Source organism: Phalacrocorax carbo, chromosome 3 (genome assembly GCF_963921805.1).
Source record: "Phalacrocorax carbo chromosome 3, bPhaCar2.1, whole genome shotgun sequence".
In the NCBI taxonomy this organism is placed as follows: domain Eukaryota; kingdom Metazoa; phylum Chordata; class Aves; order Suliformes; family Phalacrocoracidae; genus Phalacrocorax; species Phalacrocorax carbo.
In genome coordinates this window covers 45066526-45090552 of record NC_087515.1, presented here as the reverse complement: position 1 = coordinate 45090552, position 24027 = coordinate 45066526, and the positions used below count along the sequence as shown (strand labels likewise).

General features: G+C 36.3%; 1 protein-coding gene across 1 annotated transcript in view; it reads right to left on the bottom strand.

Moving 5' to 3' along the window:
• TASP1 (taspase 1) overlaps positions 1 to 24027 on the bottom strand; it is a 90444-nt gene that overhangs the window by 36260 nt on the left and 30157 nt on the right. Inside the window, 5 exon segments of the mRNA XM_064446759.1 lie at positions 6857 to 6935; positions 7824 to 7943; positions 14568 to 14603; positions 14605 to 14658; positions 15711 to 15817. Coding sequence (XP_064302829.1) covers positions 6857 to 6935; positions 7824 to 7943; positions 14568 to 14603; positions 14605 to 14658; positions 15711 to 15817 — 396 coding nt within the window.

Genomic DNA, 24027 nt, shown 5'->3' with positions numbered 1-24027 from the left:
TATGCTATTTTTTACTTCAGGGAATAAAGCATCATATACATGTACGTATATCCAAAAGAGCTTTTAACATATTTTGATATAATCCCTAAATTGCCTTTATGAGAACAGAGGCCACTGTTTTTGACCAGAGACCTTATCAGTCAGCCCTTTAGGATCTTGGTGAATTCACCAGCCCAAGAAATTGGTAGTCAGGCACATTCTGCTTATTTACACAGGATACATTTATCTCTGTATGCACTCCTAAAACACTGCTGTTATCCGTATCTGATTTTCATTCAGTCAGGAATAGACTCTGGGCAGAGAAGAGCAAGACATCCTTGAAATACTTTTCCCAGACTGAATCTTCAACTATACCTCAGCTTGGGTCCATAAATCCAATATTCCTGTTATTTTCTTGACAAAACACACCTTCAGGCTCAGTCTTCAAGTCCAATTACATTTTTTTTAACACACTAAATTGTTGTGAAAGAACTCAATACATTTAAAGATTCTACTCCTTTTTCTTAGGATTATAAATCATAACTAGGTCACATTTAAATTCTCCCTAGGACATCATGTCACTGTACCTTTCTTGTATCAAATATTCCCCTCAAATAGATTCTAGTAAAAGCTGGAGACTTTCCAGCCTTGTGGTACAGAATTTCTGCATTTTGTAAATAATGCAAGACCTTCTATCTTCAGAAAAGCAATATTAAAAGGTTGGCTGGTTTCAAATGGCCAATACACATACAGAAAGCACACCACCCATGCATGAAGAATGGATAAGTATGCTTTCTACTACGTACTGTTGTAAAGATGTAAAAACGAATGCAACACATTAGTCTGAGTCTCTACATTTCCACTCAAAAACCTCCACTTATAATGCAGGAGGCTGTAGAAATGCAGCTAGCTTTTACTGTAAATTTTGTATTTATTTTTATATTTTATATTTAAGGTTCTGTATATCTGAAGAGAATTATTGGTTTTTCCACTTATCTCCTAGGAAAATCACAACTCTTACCCAGTAGTATTACTTTTGGTACAGTTAGTAGATGCATATTCACAATCATCATAGATATTCCAACTGGGGAGGACAATCAATGTCACACTTCATATTATGTTGAATGAGAATATATACAAAGTCTTTGATTCCCATTATGTTTAAGAAAAAACAGGACATGTTTCCTTGAAGTACAGCCAAGAAAGACTATTGTTTCTCTTGCAGTCAAGTTTTGTTCACAAATGTTTTCCCTCCAAATAATACCCATCCTTCCTGTGTTTACATTCATATACCAACAAAAATCATTCAATAAAGAGTTCCAAGTGGCCTTATGAATATGGTTTTGACCCTTTTTTTGGGGGGAGATGGTAGAGGTGCTTAAAGGGGTTTTGCCTATCTGCATGTGCAAATGTGTGCACACATGCACACACAAGCTTTTTAAGACCAAAGATTTGGCTTCTGCTATGTTGCTCCAAACACCAGTTGAGCTGTTACTTACATTTATGTTACATAGGGGCCACTAGTAATGCTCATCTCATTTAACAAGCTTTCACTCACTCTCTACCATCATTCTTGGATGGAATGGCACTCCTATTATGTTGTTAGAAGTCACAGATAATATTTCCCAGGTCTCTTAGCTATGCCTGCAACATTCGCTGAATTTCTTGAATTTTAATCCTGGTTTTGAGATACTACAAAATTCCTGTAATGTTTATCTTTCAGTTGCCAATAAAGTCACACAACTGTTTTGGTGGTTTTGTTGTTTTTGTTGGGGGTTTTTTTGTTTGTTTGTTTTTTAATATTTAATATAATTCAGAGTTCATATGCTGAAATGTCTCCAAAAATAGACACCAAAAAAGTCAGAAAGATTTTACTTGTTTACACAGAAACTGAGAGACTGAGAGTTACAGATTAAACCTTAAATTCCAGGCCTTTTATATTCCCAGTTGCTCCTAAGTTCTTAAGTCTCCCCCAACCTGTCTTTAGAAAATCTTCATCTTTTGATTTCAGTTGTCCCACCCCCGTTAAACTATATCCATAAGATATGAGTTTTACTATATCCTATATTTTATAAACCATTAAGTAACTTTTTCTAAAGCAAAAAAAAAAACCCCAAAGACAGCGTGGCTAAACAACAAGGCCAAGAGTCTGTTAGAGGTAAAATACTGTTTAAAAAGTTGAAGTCATGCCCAAACAAGTTCAGAACCACCACCTTTGGCACATCCAACATAAAAGACGATAAAAATGGCCAAAGTATTTGAGAAACAACTTGCTAAAGGCATAAGAAGTTATACCAAATCCTCATTGAATATGCAAAAGCTGGAAGCCTGCCAGCATCCACACGGCCAACAGATGATCAAGATGCAAAAGCATGTCTTCAAATAATACATAACCGTTTGTTGCGGTTTAGCCGGCAACTCAGCTCCACACAGCTGCTCACTCACTCCACCATCGGTGGGACAGGGGAGAGAATCAGAAGGGTAAAGCTTGTGGGTTGAGGTAAGAATAGTTTAATAATTAAATTAAAACAGCAACAAAAATGCAACGGAAAGGAAAACGATGAGAGGCACGAAACCCGGGGTGGGGGAAGGGAGAATGAACCACCAAAACAAACTGCATGTGATGCAGCCGCTCACCACCCGCCAATCCGACGCGCTGACAGACCCCATTAATATACTGGTCATGGCATCACATGGTACGGAATGAACATCCCATTGGCCAGTCGGGGTCAGTTGTCTTGGCTGTGGCCCTGCCCCTCCTGGCCTCTTGCCCACACAGCAGAGCATGAGAAGCTGGAAGAGTCCCTGAGTATTACAGGCACTACAGTGAAGAGAATTAACCCTTTCTCAGCCAAAACATGCACACCATTTAAAGCAACATGAATTTGGAAATACTTTTCATTAAGTACTTGGGCAGCGCCTTTTTTTTATGGGGAAGGTATTGAAAGATATGTCTCAAATTAGAGCTTCAATAGAAGGATTTTTGAACAAAATTGATAAAAATTCAAGTATAAAACCTACTGCATTGCTAAGTGTGGCATTTAAACTAACACTTTTCTTTTTCTAAGAAAGCTTCTACAAAGGTAAACAAGCAAATAGTAAGAAAAAACATTCCCAGCAAAATTTAAAAACTGGGCTTCTAAGTACAAAAATAAATGAGAAATCTTGAGAAAGTCATCCTGAGCTATCAAAACCAAAGATATCCCCAACTTATAAAGTGCCAATATCATAAATTGCTAGAAGCTTGGATAACACAGTGGAGATTGTTTTTCTCAGTCCTGTACTTTTCCCTGTAGACCTGCAAACACCCTCTGTGTCCATTATTACATTGCTGCCAATTCCGCATGGATTTCTAAGTCCAAGAGTTTGTATTTTGTATACTTTGGACTCTCCTTTCCCTACACTAGAGGTTTTCCCAAACCTGTTCAACCTCTTGCTTATCATAGCCTCCAAAATCCAAACATATGAGCAATTTCATAAGTACGGAATTAAAATAGTTTACAAAACCTGGCCCCTAAAAATTGCTTGAAGGAAACTAATGCCAAAGAACATCCTTTTTCAAGCCTGAATATAGAGCCTGATATAACAAACTCCCAAGGCTTGAATTAGAATAATACCCCCAGCTATCACTAGAAAAAGTTAAAAAGCCTAAACAAGCTCAAATGCTAAAACCTTTTACTTCCGAAAGAATCTTTAAGTTAAAATTCTTTGGTTTAACATATTAGTATTTAGACCTTTCAATAAAGCTTTAAGGGAATTATAGTTAAACTTTTCAAGTTTTTCTTTCTAATTCCAAACGCAATCTGATGAACCAGCTATTCTGTGAAGTCATTCAGCAATAAATATTAGAAGGCTACGCATACAGTACTCAATACACACAGCAACTGAAGCCTAATTTTCTTCTTTCCCACTCCCCATACAAAAGGAAAAAAATTCCCTCTAGAATAGGATGTGACAAATTTACCACTTAAAGGCAAATTAAAATGACAAGACGTGAAATTGAAACATTTAAATATTATATTATGAAAATCACTGAAATCTAAACTTATTTTAAATGTTTTCACTTACAGGTGTATATAAAATGAAACATGAAATGAAAGTGCACACAGAGGTTTTTATTCATTCGTAACATGCAAGTCGCATTTGTTGGTTTTTTGTTTTTGGTTTTTTGTTTTTGTGGTTTTTTGGGGGTTTGTTTTCTTTTATTTTTCCCAATATATGTCTACACAAAACCAATTTGGAAACTTGAGAGGCAGGTATAATCACGATTTCAAATACAGTCTATGCTGATTTTAGGTACACTAAGTGACACCACTTATCTTCTCTTAGGAAGCACTGTCAATCTTAGAGCTTTCCAAATCACAGCATCTTCTAGAGTTTAGGCAGTATGTTTATTTTCTAAAAATTTCATCCAACAACATATGTTAACATATTATTTTCTTGCTAAGCCTTGGCAAATTCACCTTTTGAATATTTGCAGATGTTTATGACCCCATTCCCTTCTCCTGTTGTGATCAGGCCAAGTTATAAGTTTCGTTCTTTCAAGCTTTCCTATAATTTAATTTTTCCATCCCTCTACCCCTTAACTAACTTCATGGTTCCCACTGTTGGACGCTCCTATTTTAAACAGGAGTCAGGCATCAATATAGTTTAAAACTGCACTAAATAAATTATATTATAAAATAAAACATTATGAGCTTCTGAAAAATGGAAAAAAGAATGGTATTGATTACAGAAAGGTCTCACTTCCTGTAAAGATCTCTATCTTTCTCTCCCTCACTTTAAAGGAAACTCAGAAACAACAGTTTAATTAAACACCGCTAGTCTGAATTTCAAATCATTGAATAAACAGATGGCCATGCTTCACAGACTGCCAGCAGTCTATTTCAATTAACAGCGATTGGTACTAATGTGATATCATGGAAGCGAAAAGATTTTAACCCAAGAAATATAAATATATTTGTGTGAGATAGTCATAAGTAGTATAACATTGAAGTATTTACCACTATATAAAATTGGTACCAGCAAAGAGAAAAGAGGCTTCTATTTAATGCCATCATTAAACTCAGACATCTCCTTTAACTATATCAGGATGCTTGTCTGTACTTGCAGACTTCAAATCCAGCTGACGTTGTAAAGAAGTTTTTAAAAATTAAACAAAGGTGTCCTCCTCAACTTTTCCATAGAAAGTCTCTAATATTGGACTTATACTTACTAATTATTATCATCCTGAATACTGCAATACTTAAATATATTTGCTGACACAGGTAAGCATTTATTCAACCAAAATCATTACGGTGTTCCTCTACTAGAAAGATCATCTGACAATTCTGCATTCAGTAGGACTTCTCTTTGCGAAAGTACTCTGCTATTACTAACATTGAACTTAAGGGTGAACAGCTACACAAATTTTCAAAGCACAAGATGGACTGAAATATAGGGGAAGCTTTAAAGGCATACGACTTCAAAAACAACACAGGATACTTCTGATGCTCTTCAGCCTCTGTCACATTTTAGTTCTACACTCTGTTACCTTGCTCCCCCCATTACTTCTGTAACAGGACTAACTCTGCAGTAATCTCGGGGATATAGCTTACATGAACTAAATCTGAACTCAGCCATTTTTTTTCACCTCTCCCTATACTGAACACTGATAGCTCTCACCATCAATCAGTAGTCCAGATCATAAGTTTCGCATCCTGACATAAGCATTTACAATAAAGCATTAGAAGGAGAGGTTTTTTGTTTGGGACTGTTCATACAATCAGGGAAAAAAAAAAGATATTAAATGCAGTCCTTTAAACTGATTTAAAGTGTGAGTTGCAAAGGAAAAGCATCTCCTGCATAACTTCATCCTAAAGCTTTTGTGTTCTACAATATTCACCTGGTATTGTGTAACAATACAGTTACCTTTTCAATGTCTGTTCCTGACAAGTTAAAAACATCCTGGCTTACATTCTCAAACTTTACATTGCAGTGTGAGCCATCTTCCCAGTCATCTTCTGGTTGTTTTTTGAAGGTTTTCTTTTTCTTTTTAATTTTTACTATTTCTTCAGTCCTGTTACATTTAGTAGATCTGTCAACAAACTTGTTTTTACAACCGTTATCTCCAGTGTTCAGCATACCAACTGATAGAAAAGCTCTGTGTGACAGCTGTCTGATAGGCATCAATGAACAAAATACTTTTGTGTATCCAGGATCCCAAGACTTCTAAAGATAAGAAGCTATCCTAATTCTTACATTACTTCCACAACTTCTGAATAAATATTTTCCAAAGCACTTATTCTAGTCATTTGGGTTTGCCTTTCCCCCTTTCTTTTGAGATGAAAAGAGAGGTGAAGAACAAATTCACTTATATATTCACTTAAAATAGTACTTAAATATTTTAGGAGAGAAAAATCCAATTTTGTAGCATTTTTGTATCAAAGGGACCCTCTTATGTTAAAGGACCCTCTAATTATCTCACTCCTTTACAGAAGGTTTCCAGTCACTGAAGCATACTGTTTAACACAACATTAAGCTTACAACCACACTTTACAGGAGGACAAGTCCCTTAATACATAACAGATGGAGTACATACTTTTGGTACAATACAAAAATCTTCTGAACAGGAAGAAAGTTCAGATGGCTATTAATTTGGGTTTTTAAGTAAAATGACCAATATAAGCAACCAATGGAGATTAATTCACACATTTCAAGTAAATACTGACATTTACATATAAAACATATAAGATAAGTGATACACATGTAGAATGTAATCTGGAAGTAATGTTAATATTTTATTTCACTACTCACATAAATACTTCATTTAGAATTTGTAAATTGATTGCAGAGGAAGATGGCAACTTTTTGAAATATTTATAAAAGTAGCAAGTACCTGAAGTACTCACAGCAGTGGAGTAAGGGGTATGAGCTCCTGTATTTTCAGCCCAGCAGCCACAACCATAAAGAGCTGCCTAAAGAAAGAAGTGCATCTCATACATTTAAGTATACAAGGGTTTTGGTTTGATCCCCTCCCTTAAAAAACAAACCAACCAACCCAACACACCACCAACGAACACAAACCCACCCAAAAAATCCAACACCAAAAAATAAAGAAACCTAAGAAAAAAAAGAAAATCGTAACAACCAAAACTGCAATTCCAATCCATTTTGCTACATCTTCTTTTACTATTCTTCAGAACTGAGTGATCATCATATGTATGGTATTCTAACATAACTTTACAGATGAGGGTAGTACAGATATCAAAAGACAATGTAATTCCAGCTGTTCCCTATTTATAAATGGTCCCTTTCACTCCACTATTCCAAAAGAAATATCTTAAATATATTTCAAAAGAGAACTGTTTTTAGGACAGTAGCAAAAGTCAACCAAAAATACAGCCATACAGCAATGGAGCATGACATTTCTGATGGCCCTCAAAATTCCCCTCACCTAACAACAATAAGGAATGCCTATACCTTATGTGTTCTTTTAATATCGTTGTCACTTCCACGAATTCACAAGGTCATTTAAAAATTAATTAGGACAGCTTCCCTAAATATTGATGAAAACTGTAAAAACACTAAGCATTTAAGAGACTACTTGTGGTATTAAAGAGGTATTTAAGCACAAGAAATTAACTTATTAATAGCTCTGGCAAAAGGTAACTAACTACAGAACAACTTCTATCAACGTTTTGGAACACTGATAGAGGATGCTAAAAACAAAACTTGCATTCCAATACAGTGATAATCCCTTCAGAGTCTAATGGGAAGGAAGGGACAACATCAGTTTGCTATCACAGCTCTTGCTTAGCATCACAATTGCTGAACAATGATTCCAGCTGAAAATGTATAATCACCTGACCAACTCTTCCAGGATGCTTCAGTGCTAAACCTCCACTGGAGACAGCAGCAGCAACATTTCCTTCTTGGTCAACAACAACTGCACCAACTGTATCCAATGTTCCTGAGTCATTCTCCTGCAGGACACACAAACACAAGCAACTACTAAAAACAGTATATTAAAGTCAGATTATACTTCTTGGGAGTGTGCAAACTAACACGCACAAAACCAAGTCACAGGCCCATTGACAAAACAGATTTGTTATCATGCATATTGTACCAATTGTGCTACCATAAATCTTCCCAGAATGCTCTCTTGCCTCAGACAGGACCTGGAAAAAACTTCCCTGGAAACAAGAAGGTAATAAACATCCCAGAATTCACCCTATGTTTAGATTACATGCCTTTACTCGCAAAACTGCCAAAAAAGCTGTTTTCTTAGTGGTGGGCACTTTTCCACTAAGAAATGATTCAGCAATACATTCCAAAGATGCCGTATCTAAAGGTCTTTCCCATAAGCTTTGAGATGGCATTTTCAGAGATTTTCGTCTTTAAAGATATGTATGACAAAAAAAAAATCCACAAGAAGCAGCTTACCATGTAAAGAGAAAATTCTGATATTCTGAGCAAGTCAATAAATAGAAGCCTTGAAAAGAAATATCCCCCAGGACAGATTCTTTCTCCTAGATGGTTCTCGGTCCAGCAATTTTTAGTGGCTTCCTGATTGAAACAAATTACCTTTCCCGCCCTCTGGGTCACTAGGAAAGCATCCTTACTTCCATTGCTTCCAAGGCAGATTTGAACCCCTAAGAGCAGGGGTCTTTTAGTACTCTTCGTGATGCAAGCTTTCTGCCTACTGTCTCACAAACACTTCAGCTGTCTCACCTTGCATCTTTCTGTCCTCCCGCTCTTCCTTAATACACCATGTTCAATCACTTTAAGGGAAAGAGCAGTTTTCCTCTCTCTGCCTAGGCTTGTTCTAGATCCCCTTCTCTGCAGAACACAGGCCAAGGCACTCTGACTTCATGCCCAATCACACACTTCTGATGGGACACAGCATGCAGGGCACAAAAAATAAAACCAATAACCAAAATCAATACATCATCCATAACATACTCCAAAGATGAATGCTGCTGTTGCACAAGCCCTTAAGTCTTTAGCTGATCGGTCATTCATTCCTGTACAAAAACTTACCTGTATTTAAAAATCCTGTATAAACTTACCCAAGCAAATAAACCCAAAGAATATTAAGCTATTCATATTAATGTATATTTTCTTGACTAGGATTCAGATGGACGAATAAAAAAAATCTACACCCAACTATTCAACTTCAAATGATCAAGTTCCCATCTTCTATTAAAGTTTCCTTGGGCACACAATGTCATTTGTCAACCAGAATTCTTAGGAGACTCACACTGATGATACTCTGGCTACACTTAAGATATAACATTTGAGTTAATACTGCACTAGTCCTTAAAAGGAAAAATATGCAATGTGGCACTGAAGTGTTCTACAGTATTTATCAAGCAACAGGAACTCCTAAGCAGGAATGTCATCCTTGGCTTTTAACCAGAATAACAGTAAGTTTCTTCTCTTTACCTACACCTAGATCTTCCTGAACAAGTTCTACACTTGGAACCAGCACTAGTCATATTCAAACATACAGATGGATGCTCTAACAGTAAAGCAGAATAACTGCTTAGAAAAAGAGAAGTAACCTATAGCTCTAGGGTCTCAACTGCCATTGGAAAGAAGAACAAGTTGAAAAGCAGAGGAAGGTAAAAGCTAGGATCAGGGAAAGCAGGAGAAGGAGAGGCAAACGGAATTTTGAGGACTGAAGCAAAGGGGATAAGAAAAGAGCAAGTTCCCTTCCAAGTTGTAAAGACAAACGAAAATTAAGCAACCCTTCCTTAACATCTCCTGGGCAAATGTATTTCACACCTCCCAGGACTGCCAGCCACAACCTAATTCAGGCACTGTTAACTGAGTCAGAACAATACTATTCAGTGGATTGAAAAGACCTTAAGCAGCAGAGCAGGCTGCTCACTGGAGTTGCAGACTCCCATCCTTGGAGGTTTTCAAGATCAGACTGGATAAAGCTCTGTCCAACATTAATTTTCCTAAGATATTTTCCTAAGATATTACAATTCTTACAATTTCCTGAGATCTTACAATAGAGAAAAACTACGAACATGAAGCATGTTTTGCTGTCCATCCCCTGCCCCGTTATCAAAGGAAACTATACCCACAAAAAAAAACCTTGATTAATAGACAACTAGAGATAAGAAAATCAAGTCCAAAGTTAGGATATGCCAGAATTAAGACCACCTGTGTAATATTAATTCATATTAAACCAAACACTTGGGGTTCCCATAATGAACGGAAATACATTTTAGAAGGCTTAGTGTGGATGAGTATGTTTTCCATATCATTTGACAGCAAAGAAAAAATGCTTGCAGCCTTCTTTGTAGCATCTGTAAAACTATTTGCTCAATCTGCCATCCATCTTCCACTTCAGCTCTCACATGCATAAAATACTTGCCTTCAGTAGCTATGTAACTGATTTCTTTTTTTAAAAGGTATTTTAATCAAAAAACCACAAGCATTTGTAAGTAAATGTTGCATGGAAACTTTCTTCACCATTATTTCCTTTAAAAGATGATCTATTTCATATCAGTATTTGCTGTCAATTCAGTGGTATACTTTGCTTGCTTTGGCTTATTTTATTTTTAGATGGGGCACTTAGGAGGCTGGAAATGTCTTCCAAGAGAAGCATTTTTTTTTAACCTGGCCTACACAACCTTCTGAAGGAAATCTGTATCACTGAAGCAAAGAAATTCCGTATCTTCCTTCTCAGTAATATAGGTTTGGGGTTTTCTTGTAATCAGAAAAAGAATCACTGCTGATGCTATATGTATCCTTACTCAACAAACTGAAAACCAGTTAGGACCAGTTCTATTCCATACCCAATGGGAACAACACGTCAGTTCTATTCTAGACCTATGTTTGCTCCCATTTCAACATTACTGACTTCACACACTTAAAAGTGACACCATGAATCAATTCTATAGTTCAGTAATAAAAGTCTTCAGCAGATGTAAACTGTACCAACAACCCTATTTCTGAACTAGTGAAGAGTTCATTGCAATTTAACAAAGGTACTCCCTGTACCTCTCCTTACAAGAGGTCATTATGCACCTGAGGAATAATGTACCTGGTGAGAAGACTTTCAATGTCACACACTTCAGCTCATCAAACAATATGAATTTAACATACTGTCAGAAGTCTAAAATAAGTCCAAATTCTGTATGGGTTCAACAGGGACTAAATGAGATCCAGGTTGCTTGCCCTTATCTTTTTATATATTTGAGTCATTAATTTAGCACCTTAGACTTCAACATTTTGCAAGTTCCAAAGGAAACTTATTACTTGGTGATCTCTTAACAAATTCCATATCTGACTTGAGCTAATAATTTATACTAACACACCCTTTGCAAAAGCCATTTGGGGGTTTAAACAATGTAGTATTGCAACCTAAAAATCACCTATTATGTAGTTAATATTTTATATGGAAACAACTGAAAGTCAATGTCAAAAGTAAGACATCACATTACTGAATTAATTTGCACCTTGCAACAGGACAGGAAGTTAATTTCATGAAATCGTGGACCAAATATTCAAACTTAGCAAAGAACATGCATACAAAGCAGGAAGATGCTTTCTGCGCAAATGCAGAGTTCTATCAAGTATTTTAGAAATACCATCCTTCCCTCCTTCTGCACATAAAAAACCACACAAGAAACCATAAGCAGTCATTTTACAAGCCCCAAATGAAAGAATTCAGTTTAGGAGAGTTCTACTCAGTGCCCACTGAAAGATATCAACACACAAGGCCTTTTCCCTCTCGACCTGAGATTGTTCTGAAATTCCATAAGAAGTAATTACTATTAAATCTCAACTCTGAGTATCATAACTGACAAAATGCAAAATTAATCAGATTGAAGCAGTTAACATCTCTATGCTATTACCCAACTATGCACACAAATAAACTGGATTTGGTACTTGATGATAATTAGATTAAGTTGATTCCCCTAAACATACGGGGTTTTTACAATATCATCCTACTCAGAACAGGGCAACAGATAAATCATCTAGTATGTCCCATGTTGGCCTTTTACAGATCAAGTGGGAACAGAGAGAAGCACAACAGTGGGCGTTATCTAGAAAATAATATATCAAAATTTAATATATTTTTGGTCTTAAAATCTCAGATTTGAGGTGTTCTTGATGGAGCACTTCTGCTGATTACAGCAGTATTTAACAAGGTGAGAGGCAGTCTTTTAAGCAGAACTGTATTTATTAAAGTATTTTTTAAAAATACCTATAAATTCATCTAAGTCAAGGGAAAAGGTCACTATTCTGTAAGCACTGGGACTAATTAATGCACACCAACTTCTAGAAACATTTTCCTCTATAGCAACTGACAGCATAGCATGATGCACTCCCACAGCAATCTAATCTTGACAAAGCATGCATGATGGGGGCAACATTCACTTGTTTGAAAAGGAGCATTTACGATCTCATCATACAAAGATCAATAAACAAGCCTAGACTTTCCATTTTAATAGTTTGGGATGTAAATAGACATTTTGTCTGACCTCCATGTTCAAGACGAGGGAATTATTTCATACTGTATTCCACAGATGAGTTTTGTTGTTTTGCTTTAGTTTTTTTTTTTAAACTGGAATGGATGAGAAGTATTTAGATTTCTTTTCCCATATATACACTTCAAAATCCATGTAATACTTCTGAAGTCTAAAAGGTATTATTTTCAAAGACCATTTCAGCATGTATGTGGGACAGAGATTTGTTTTTTAAGGAAAAGGAAACACATAAAATTCAAATTCCCCTTCAAACTGCAAGAATAAATAAGACAGACACTAGGATTGCCACAGTTGGCTGCTACACTTACAATTACCCTCAACACAGCCATAAAAATTTGATTTGAGGAATAAGTTAAGTGATTAAAATTCAGCATATGTAATGGTAAGGATGCATACTGCTATGCATTGACTGCTACTCACCTGAAGTGTTCAAGGTGGAACTGGTTAAAAGTTCATGTGGTATGTTCCAGATGATCAATGACAAAAAATATAACGCACAAAGTACTTCAAAGAAAAGAACGTATTTCTGTGCAGATGTATTTTTTCTTTTCTAAATATGTTCAGTGTTATTGTCTCAATACAGTACCTGAAGAACACCAAACTGCTGATTCCATGCATGTAATTCACATTGTTGTGCACGGACTTCAGTACATGTATTAAACCAGATAAAAACTCAATTAGTTTTAATAAACCTCAAACTAAACAATGTTATAACTACCCTATAAAAAACTAACCTATAAACACTAACCTATAAAAAAATTCACATGCACCAGAAATTCTTAGTGCCATTGTTATTCAAATCAAGGCATAGTTGTAAAAAAGTTTGTAATAGCAGAAGACAAATGAAAAATAGGTCTTTTAGCCAAATTCCCCTAAGCTATTATCAATCGTAATTTCCTCTGGTAAAAGACAGTTTCACAGTAAGACGACAAATGTTTACTTCTGATATTTACTGGTGCTTGAGGTAAGAACTTCAGAATGGCATCTGGCTGAATTAACACATCATAGCCAGTCCCCTATGAATATGTTCAGTTAACTCACACAAAAACAAAAAGGATTTCTTAGCTATGTAAATCAACATATAAGTCACTACAACTTAAAAAAAGGTCTTAATTTGCACACCTTCAAAATACGGTGAAGGTATTACCCTATCTTCCTGCATGCAATCACATAAGCCTCTACAAATCCTACATTGGCTGAACATTCCACTTACTTGGAAAGTAAGAGTGCATTAATAAGTTACACAGCCTAGTTTATCCATACAATCTTTATTAAAATTTATTAGATTAATATTTAAAATTCATTGTATTAAAGTCTCTTTTTTGAGCTTTGTATAATTTAACTTTTATTGAAAAGTAGTTTTAAAACGATATGTTGGTTTTTAGCTAGTGACATTTATGAGCAGCTACAACTTCCAGGTAATTTCAGCCTGTTTTGGTCTGCAACACTGTCTCTTCACATAGGCCTTTTAGTTACAACTTCCATCCAACTTCATTAAAATTCTACCTTGCTCTTCTCCAAACTTCTAAAAGACCACCAGAATTTATAACACTTGTGCAGTACTGGCAACAGAGGCACATAAACTAAGCTGCAAGCACAGGGCTGAAGCAGGTGAGAGTCAAACTAGACAATGAAACATCTATCAAGTCCTGCTGAAAGGGACAGGTCTGCAGCTCCAGAGAAGCACAGCAAAAAAAATTAGTATTTATCAATTAAAGCTTAACTTTAACAAGAAGATTAACTCTATTTATTCAGATATTTAAATGGTTTTTAGACAATTATTTTTAAACCTTTTATGAGAGCTCAGTTTTGACAGTAAAAGTTTTGGAATGACAGATCATGTCTCTCACCCTTGCTAAATGACCCTTTACTAGCTTAGAGAGATTTATTTTAGGATTTGCTTTTGTAAAATTTTATTTTTTTTTAATTTCATTTTGAAAAACCTAAACTTCCTGTAAGGCTGCAATTATCTTATACTCTGTGGATAATACAAGCAGCCCACATTGTTAGCATGGTTTGGTTTTCATCGCACCTCCATGGACAGGACATGCCCAGAAAGTTGACAAAACTGGTGTGTTATGTTACTAAATTACTTACCGGTAAGTAGAGCTCTATTTGATCACCTCCTTTACCTACCATCATTGGCCTTTGGGGGTCTCCCGCAAGTGCTGCACATGACTCTGGAGCCCTTGAAATTTCAAATTGCAGGTTGGTAAGCTCATGCATTAGCATATGTTTCAAGCATTGACTTGCCCTGTATTACATGAACATCAACACTGTACAGAGACGCCTCCTCCCTCAGTTACATTTTAACACCATTTCACAAGGAGGTACATGAAGTTCTGTAAACAGGAGGAGTTCCAAAATTAATAACCTAATTTTCTCCCCCTCTGTTCTTATTTTATTTACAGGTCTTATCTCCCTGAAAATAGAAAAATTTGCACCCTGCTAGGGAAAACTTCTTACCTAAGAACACAGAAGAAAAATGCCTAATTTATCACTGATTTGCATTTGCAGAGTCTACAGAGAATAAACTTTTTTTGCCATTCTCCGTGCTTTATACATTATTTATATCAACATGTGCAACTACACAAGGCAGTGGTCAGTCAGCTTACCAAAGCGAAGAGAAATGGCCACTCTGAAAGGACACAGGCCCCAGATAAAGTATAAGGCGTTTCATTTAATGAGCTATACTTTGATATTCAACAGTAAACACAAATACTGTGATTGACATTCTCAAATGGTAACAAAGGCTCTAAATTCTAATTAAGAGTGAGGGGGACAGAGGGCATCCTAATAGTTTTGTAGTACAAGTAATATGGGCCAGGTCAATGCTAGATGCATGCACAGATGCACATGTTTACCTACCTGATATTTCAAATTTCACCAATTCCAGCTCCATAATGCAGTGTGCTCAGGAAACATTAAAAAGTGGGAAACAGAGATCCCAAGCTAAAGAAAATGTTTCAGTAAATAATTATCTGTTTGTTTTTACATTTGTCATATTTCCAATTCAAAATGAGCAAAATATTTTTTATAGCACAAACAAGATACAAAGTGACAGTTTGGATTTCAAATAGCAAGGCAGAAAGTTTGAATTGCACTAAATTATATCATCTAAACATTAAGGTGGTCAAGGAGAAGCAGCTTCTGATGCTACATTAGTCTCATATACAACACATAATTAGCAATCAGCTGTAAACTTCAGATGACACAACAAAATTTTGAACAGAAACTAACCTTTTCATTTGATTGTCTTCTTTTCTTTAATTGCATGAGATCTGTTTCCACCTTTTCAGCCAACTCCAGCTTCCTCTTGTTCCTCTTAAAAGCTGCTAAACTAAACCCTACAAAAACATTTCAAAATCATTTAACTAAGTAAAATTTACTTAAACAAATATTAAGTTTACACTTTGGAGGTCACCCCCCCCCAATATTTTTATTGATGCAAAAAGCATCAATAAAAAAAGCCAACAACAAGGTATTTTAAGTTTCAGTCCAACATGTTTCCCTATTTTCCCAAATGAAAAAAGTTGTACTATTGTTCAGCAACAGTGATGGGTAAAATACCCAGTAGAAACAAGTCACTGAACACATATGGAAACTCTGTTGGTCTAAATATCTTTGGCAAAGAAGCAGCATTGCACAGGAAAGAACAGAATAAGCGGCTTGTGTTAAAACTCTTTTTGACTGCTGACAAGTAAATCGATACCATCTGAGCTCATTCTGATATCCATAAAATTAGGCTACTATTTTATTACCTTAATTGCATATCTGTATGTTTACCCATATATTTAAAGCCACACAATAGTCTAGCAATATTTTTATGTTCCATAATCCAAGACAGTCTAAAGACCACCTAGATCTTGAAAAGACAAACATGTATTTTCCACTCTAAGTCCCACATTCAGAAAGGAAGTACTCTCTAAAGTGGAGTAAAAAATAAAATTGTTATGCTTAAGAGACCAAAATGACATGTTCCCATTCTAGAAGCTTCAGTTCATAAAAAAAATGCCACATTGACATATTTAGTTTAAATTAGTTTCACCTTAATATTATCCACAGATTGTCTTGACATCCCCTTTGAAAAGAAGAGGGGGGAAACATGTCTTTTGTCACTTGTTTAGTCATGCAAAATCAAGCTATTAAGAGGGCAGAGGTATACACAGGTAAGTCACAAATTCTATGGAAGTTAAAAAGCACAAGTTTCCTATTTAATCTATATGCCTTAAAAAATGTCATTTTAAATGAAGTTCTGAATATAGCTACATCAGTATTATTCAGAATACTGGAACAGCTGCAAGAACAGCCTATGGATAAAACCAATATTGCAGAGCCAACAGAACACAAAGCTTTCACTTACAATTCTTTAAGTATACAAACAATGAGCATTTTACTTTTTTGAAACTTCTCCATGCAGGTGCCAAAATGACCTAGTGAACCCTCCTTTAAACCTGTTTTTAAGTACATAAAACTGGACCTTAAACTACCACAGTTATTCAAGTATATAACCTGAAAGTAATGCGAAATCTGGCATTTCTGTCCAAAAACCTAATGAATACCAGTTTCTTAAAACTGTAAACACATATTAATCTGCCATCACCAAGAAAGGAACTCTTCCTACCATACAGATTAATGTAGCTACTTTGGACAACAGATCCCTCTGTTTGAAATGAAGTCCAAGAGGCAAAACACAGACGCTTGATAAGGGGAAACAAGCAAAGAATCATTTTAGTCTACTACTAATTGGGGGTGGGTAGGAACAAACAAAATCACCCACATAAAGCAAGAATTTATTAAACAGAAGTGCCCCAAAATAAACCAAGGTAGCACATTGTTTTTAAAAGAATTTTTAAACAGAACTTTTAAGGTGACAACTTCAATAAATATAGCAAATACCTATGGGCAGAGCCACAATATAGGTGACTAAGAATGGTGCCTGGCCTTAGTACTCATCAAAAGGAGGCATTACACAAGAATAAATATGCCTAAGCCCGTCATCTACTGCTGCCATTGCCTCCGGCCAATTCAGAAGAAAGGTGGACCTAGAGAAGCAAGACCGATACAAGGGTGCAGGATCCCATACATGAAAACCTGAACACGAGAAGTTTTCCTTGTACTTCAGAATCTAATGCTGGCGGTGTCCTGAATCTTGCTGCAATATTTGCATGTTCACCAGTTCTAATATATGCACAAAGATCACATCAAAACTAGAGAACACATGGGTTTGTTCCAAGCTGCCCTGCCAGCTACACAATGCTGCTATATGGCCTCTCAGCATCATCACTCCAACTATACCTTGGTTGCTACTTATCCTGCCATTTTTCCACAACGTATTAAATTCTCCAAGCTTAAGAGTGATGCTTCATTCACTTAGGTCCTCTGTCTCTAGCTAAGCAATTAAACAATTTCCAGATTTTACTTTGTGCTTTAAGATTCTATTTCTCTTTTCAAAAGAAGAAAACACCTGAAAATTTGCTGCAAAGGATCCAATTGTTCACAGTAACCTATCTGCATTGTTAATTCAAAGTAGTATCAGTAAGCTAGGAAATACAGGGCAGAAAACGGGTCATTATTAACAAACAAGTATACATTTTACTAGGCAATAAGAAACACTGTGTATGAAATTAGGCTAGCAAGGTACCACCTTTTCCGCGTTTACAGAATGGATGAGACTATCCTACAGAGCAATAACTTTGGGTAACAAAAAATTGCGCTTAGTCCCCAGGTGTCAGAAACGTTTTCAATTCCTGGGTGCCCCAACTGCCCTTCAACCATATGCTGGGATAAACACTTGTTATGCATTTTTCCTCTATTGCTTTTCTTACTTCACCAGTCTCATAAGTGGGAGAAGTGGTGCAGTGCATCATGGACTCTCTTACTGGATGATCAGATATCCAGAGCCCCAGGAGATGCAGTGGCATGCATTTTTCCATCTGTTAAACAGATGAAGAAAGTTTTCTAGTAACATACACTGATGTATGTTGGAAGGGATCTTAGGCAGTCATGTAGTCCAACCTCCTAAGAAAAGCAAGTCCAATTCAAAAGGGCTGCACAGGAACTTGTCATGTTTTGAGATTCTTCAAGGATGGAGATTTCACAATATATTTGATCACCCTCATGTTAAAACAAAAAAATAATTTTTAAAGTTAGTCAAAACCTCACATATTCTAATTCATGTCAGTCCTCTTTGATCCTATCCCTGTGCATCACACACCACCATAAATAACTAACATCACACTTACATGCACAAATACAGAACAGTCTACATTAAGGAAGCTAGCATGTTTGCCAAGTAAAATATACAAACTTTCCAAGCTTCCTCCATCACAATGTCTATGAAACTTAGTATCTGTCACAAAGAGGAGCTGATTATTGTGGTATTTGCCATATTAGAAAGCTCATACTGTTACACTCAATAGATATACTAGAGAGGTGCCAGGCAGGCATGGTTCTGTACTTCCAGATGACATGAATTTTTATCAGAAACATCTGAAGGTCTTGGAGGGTGGGGGATTGTTGTGGGGAAGTTCTTTTTCAGAGGTGGAGGAGGGTGTTTCTTTAATATCATGCCTCCCTTCCCAGAGTTACTTATATGAATTAATGTATTAATTCAATAACTTAAGTTTTATTCAATTTAACATGAAATGTCATACCTTTCAATACTATGAGGGAAAGGAAGTCTATTCAGACTTCCCCTAGAGTGGAAATTCTTGTGCTCAGGCTACATTCAACTTCAGAATAGTTATTAGGAACAACATTCCTTTGAAAGTTGAAGATTTTGTTTTAGCAAGGACAGATGAATAATTGCCTTTCATTATTTAGGGGAAATAATTATCATCAATTTCTCTTGGCAGGATAAAACAGCTAGTACCTCCAAAGTGACCAAAGAATTTTGAAATAATGGACCAGTTTGTAAAACGAAGCCTAGCAATTTCTCTCTTTTTTCCTCTGACATAGATGTATGCCCAACTTCAGATGATCAGTTAAAAATAAAGTGTCTTGAATCTTACTTTTTTTCCCCAGAATAAGGGAATAAAGACTAATAGCAAGTGAAAGGCTGCCTGTCCTCCGTTTATTTCTGTCTTTGTGGTGTTCTATGTAAAACCACTATAAATGCCATTAAACTGGCTAGTAATCTGGTTGCTTTGTCTTGCTCTACAAGTGACAAAAGAAACTAGAAAACACATGTGAGCTTCACTCTAAACAAATCCAAGTTTACATTAAAGTTTCCTGAAAACATACTATAAGTTTGGTCCTTGTCAAAGAATATATCATGGGATTTTAAGTTCAATAAAGCATTTTATGAACTAAAAAAAATCCAGGATTCAAATGCGCTTGGTTAATGACGCACACAACACTGAAAAATAACCCACTGAGAAATTATTTTGAAAACAAGCACTATAAAGAGAAGGAAAATGCCTACACACAGTTTAGGTTCATAATTTATATTAAATCTAAAACAAAACCTCAAATTTGTGGTGCAAGGATGCTAAGAAATTTCATTTGTCCTAAATGACAGTACAAAAAACACTCTCACCTTCTCCAACAAGACAGCCTATTCCAAGCTTGAGAAGAGGAAAAGGACACAACAGTGTCGAAGACAGGCATATTTCCCTAAAACAAATGCAATATAGCTACATCAGCCTGAAGTTGCCTGGGCCAAGGAGAAAGGGAAGCAAGAGAGGTAGGGTTTATTGACCAGGGATGGGAAGAAGCTAGAAAAAGAGAGGTAATGAGTAGATAGAATTTTAGTTTGAAAAACTCTTGGTTCACAGCCCAGGGGTATCGTTGTTGGAATCTATGGAAAGGTATTTAGCACAACATCCTTTGGCTTTGCTCAAGAATTTAAAAGTTTAGATAAAAATCAAATATACGCTTTCAGATAAAAGTCCAACAATTACTACACTACACAGTAATAGCTCATGTAACTCATGTAAGTAATATATGCTTAAATTAATTCTTAAAAGAATTGTGTCTCAGAAGCCACAGAGTACAGCCAGCCTTTCTGTTTTTCTTTCTCGTTTATGTACATACTGCCATAAATAAAACTACCTCAGAGTTGCTGGGAGAGGGGAAGAAAAGTACAAAAAAACCCCCCACAGCTTTACAAAATTGTTGTCTGCCATACTTGGGCCTCATCCAGATTAAAGACACGTAGCAACTGACAAAAGAACTGTATCAGAACTAGAACATTATTAAAAGCTTAGGACTTCAGTCTCGCATTTACAGTATTTATCAGGTGTCCCTACAACACAGAATGGGGTGACTGCTTACGAAAAAATAATCTTCCCAGGCCTCCACATTCTACCTCAACCCTCCAAGGTACCAACAGGCGCTACCCATGTGTACTCTGTACTGAAATGCACTGCATTTTGGGTCTAACTGTGTTGGACAGTGGAAGCGCTGGGTGGAATACCTGGTCACGGCAGGGTTGTAGAAGTTGAGACAAGTGTAGGGGTTTGCTGTGGAGAAGGCTCAGCAGCTGAGCATAGAACAGGTGGAAGTAGCTCCTGCTCAACTCCATTTGCCTGCATGAGAGGCTGGTATTAGTGGATGTGGTGTCAGAATGTGTGCTTGATACTATGATATATTATCTCTAAATGCAGAAGACAAATCTCACAGGCACATCTTGCTGAAGTTAAGACTGTTACAGATTTTCCCATTTTCAAAAAGTTATAGCGTTACTGGGTTCCCTGATGTGAAATACCACAAGACCTTTGTTACCTAATTCATTAGCACAAGATCCACCTCCTACATTATCACAGCCAGGCAACAACTAGAGCTTTTATACAGGCTTTTTACATCGTTATCACTTTACAGAAAGAGATGAGGAAGTAATTTTCAGCAAGCAGGTCAGTGGAAGAAAACAGAGCATTGGTTTCTGAGTCAGTCCCGAGATGCCATCTGTGTGCCACTTGTTTGCCATAAAACTTCCACATCATTTACTTGCCTGTTGTACTAATTCTGTTGGTACTCTGGCAGTCTGATCATTCCCATAACTCCTTTTACTGTTATACTATGTACAATTAAAAATTTAACCAAAAGTCTTGTTAGTTCTAGTATATAATGATAGAGTAACTAAGTAAATGAGAGAACTGTATTCCTCAATCTACAAAGCTCTTCCTAGACACCTTTCACAGCCCATTAGAAACGATCCGGACAACAGAGGTAAGAGAAAGTTACTAGAGAGAAAATTAGAATTGTCCTTTTCACAGAATCCTTGGAACTACTGAACTGTACATACAGAACACAATGCAAGACTGAGGCACTTTTTCTTTTAATAATGGTAAAATTAATATGTATCTGCTTGTTAATTCTAGGTCTGTGTACTTTAAATAAGCCTGTAGTTGACAGGCTGCCTCTAATAGTACACTAACACTTCTTGTCCAAAGTTAATGCAAAATGTTTTTGGTAATATGACTATGTTTCCTTAAAATTCCTGTGCTTGTATAAGGCACATCTATTCCCTTCCATATTTCCAGGCTAGGTAAAAAAATATTTAAGCGAACAATTAAGTTTTCAAATAGATGTTGACAAATATGACAAATCATAAATCAGAGACCAAGTTCAGGACAATACTCAAACCTTCCTATTTACAGTGGTGGAACAGCAAGCTGGGAACACAAACTCCAATATTTCTATATGGTCATAACAAATTATTATGCAACAAAACATTATGCAACCAGAACTGTTCAGCAAGCCTTACTAAAAGCTAACTGTAAATTGAAAATACTGAGAAGAGTCAAAGAATATTTTTACGTCTTTGGAGTACAGATTGAGCTCTGACCAATCATATAGCACCCCCTGGCAGACGTTTCTTACAGTCAACTGAAAAAACTAGAACGGAGAACCTCCTACATTTTCTTTCTATTCCATATTAAAAGAGAATACAACTATTGGAGAGAAGCAAATTAAAAAGGAATATACTAGCAAATTAGTTAACCCACAGGAATTAAAATGATCCAGTGAAGAACTCTGAGCAGTTGCTAAAATAAATGGCAGAAATTAAAACAGACAGATGAAAATAAATTTCATTTTAACAAAGCTATTTTAAATGACAAATTAACACCACTTATGCTTGTGTTGGGACCAAAGACTACTAGTGCTACTTCCCATGTTGCCATACTTTGACAGAGACAGCAACATGAATGGAAAAAAACTGTACTCACCATCAAAAGCATATAAAAAAATTTAACCTCTCTTTCTCAGAGCACTATGATATAGATCTGTTCTTCATAACAAGAACTCAGGATAAGCTGTTGCTGGACATGCCACTTCTTACTACTTCCTGGAAGAAGTATCTTTTTTCCATCAAGCAGCCTTTCCTGCTCCCTGGAAAATTGTCATTCAAAGCATCTTCTGAGTACTATAGCCCAATTTTTTTTCCTGGCTAACTGGTAGCTGCACTTAGCTGTTCAAACTTCAAAACTGCAAGCCAACCTACAATATTATGTCCAATTCCAGGGAGGATTTACATCATGTCTGACCTTTTTTTTATTGCCAGTGAAACACATGCACTTACTAGACCCCATTTACTCTGCCCATTATGGAACAGAGGTTGCAACTTTCACTGTTAAAAGACAAGCATCTTCTATCTGAGAGGTACCTCTTAGTTTCCTAAAATCAGACATGTATTCAGATTAACCAAGCTTCCTAATCAAATCCCCAAAACCCTTGAGGTTCTCTTCAGATCTCTTTCATTCTCGCCCTAAAAACAAAGGAACAAAACACAGTATAAGCCCCTGCCTTCAGCCACTGACTGAACCTTATAGCAGAGTTCCAGCAATACAGCAAATATTTTTCTTAATGCAATGATAGCAAAGTGGAAGAGAGAACTGGGGGTGAGGTCAGGTTTGGAGGAGAGGCAGGCTAGGTAGGCAATACGGGTGGTCAGAGAGACATACGGTGTCACTAGAAGTATAACAATCTACATGGCACTTTTCTAGAAAAGGCTCTCCCTCACTAAAGCATACACAAAGTTGGTTGAAAAAAAGGAAAACAAAGGAGTAAATAAATACCTTTTTACAAGCGGAATGCCAAATCAACCTGTAGTAGCACCTACCCTATTCAACAACATGATGTGATTTTACAGAATACACTAAGTTATTCAAGGTAATAAGAGGACTTAAGTGAAAGATTCTAAGTAGTCACCTGACGATCAACCAGCAGATTTTATTCAGCAAGTCTCAAAATAATGAAAGAGAAGTAGTACTTCACACAACCCATAGTTATGCGGTAAAGGTTTTTGCAGATGCTAGAAGTTAATACAGGCTCAAGAGGAAACAACAATTTCATGGCAGAAAATGCCACTGGTTACCTCCATGTATGCAGGAACCAGTCACAACTCAGAAATGTAGATTCTGTGATAGCAAATGGGGTAGGGAAAGGGAAGTATATTTGCTCTGTTCTTATATTCTTCCTTAAGCATCATTTGTGGCTACTCTTGGATTCCAGTTATCAAGCTATGTAGATCCACTGCAGCTGCTTTTTTTCCTTACATAGTATAACTTACTGAAGTATTTATGGTCACTTACACATTGTCAGAGTTAGAGGT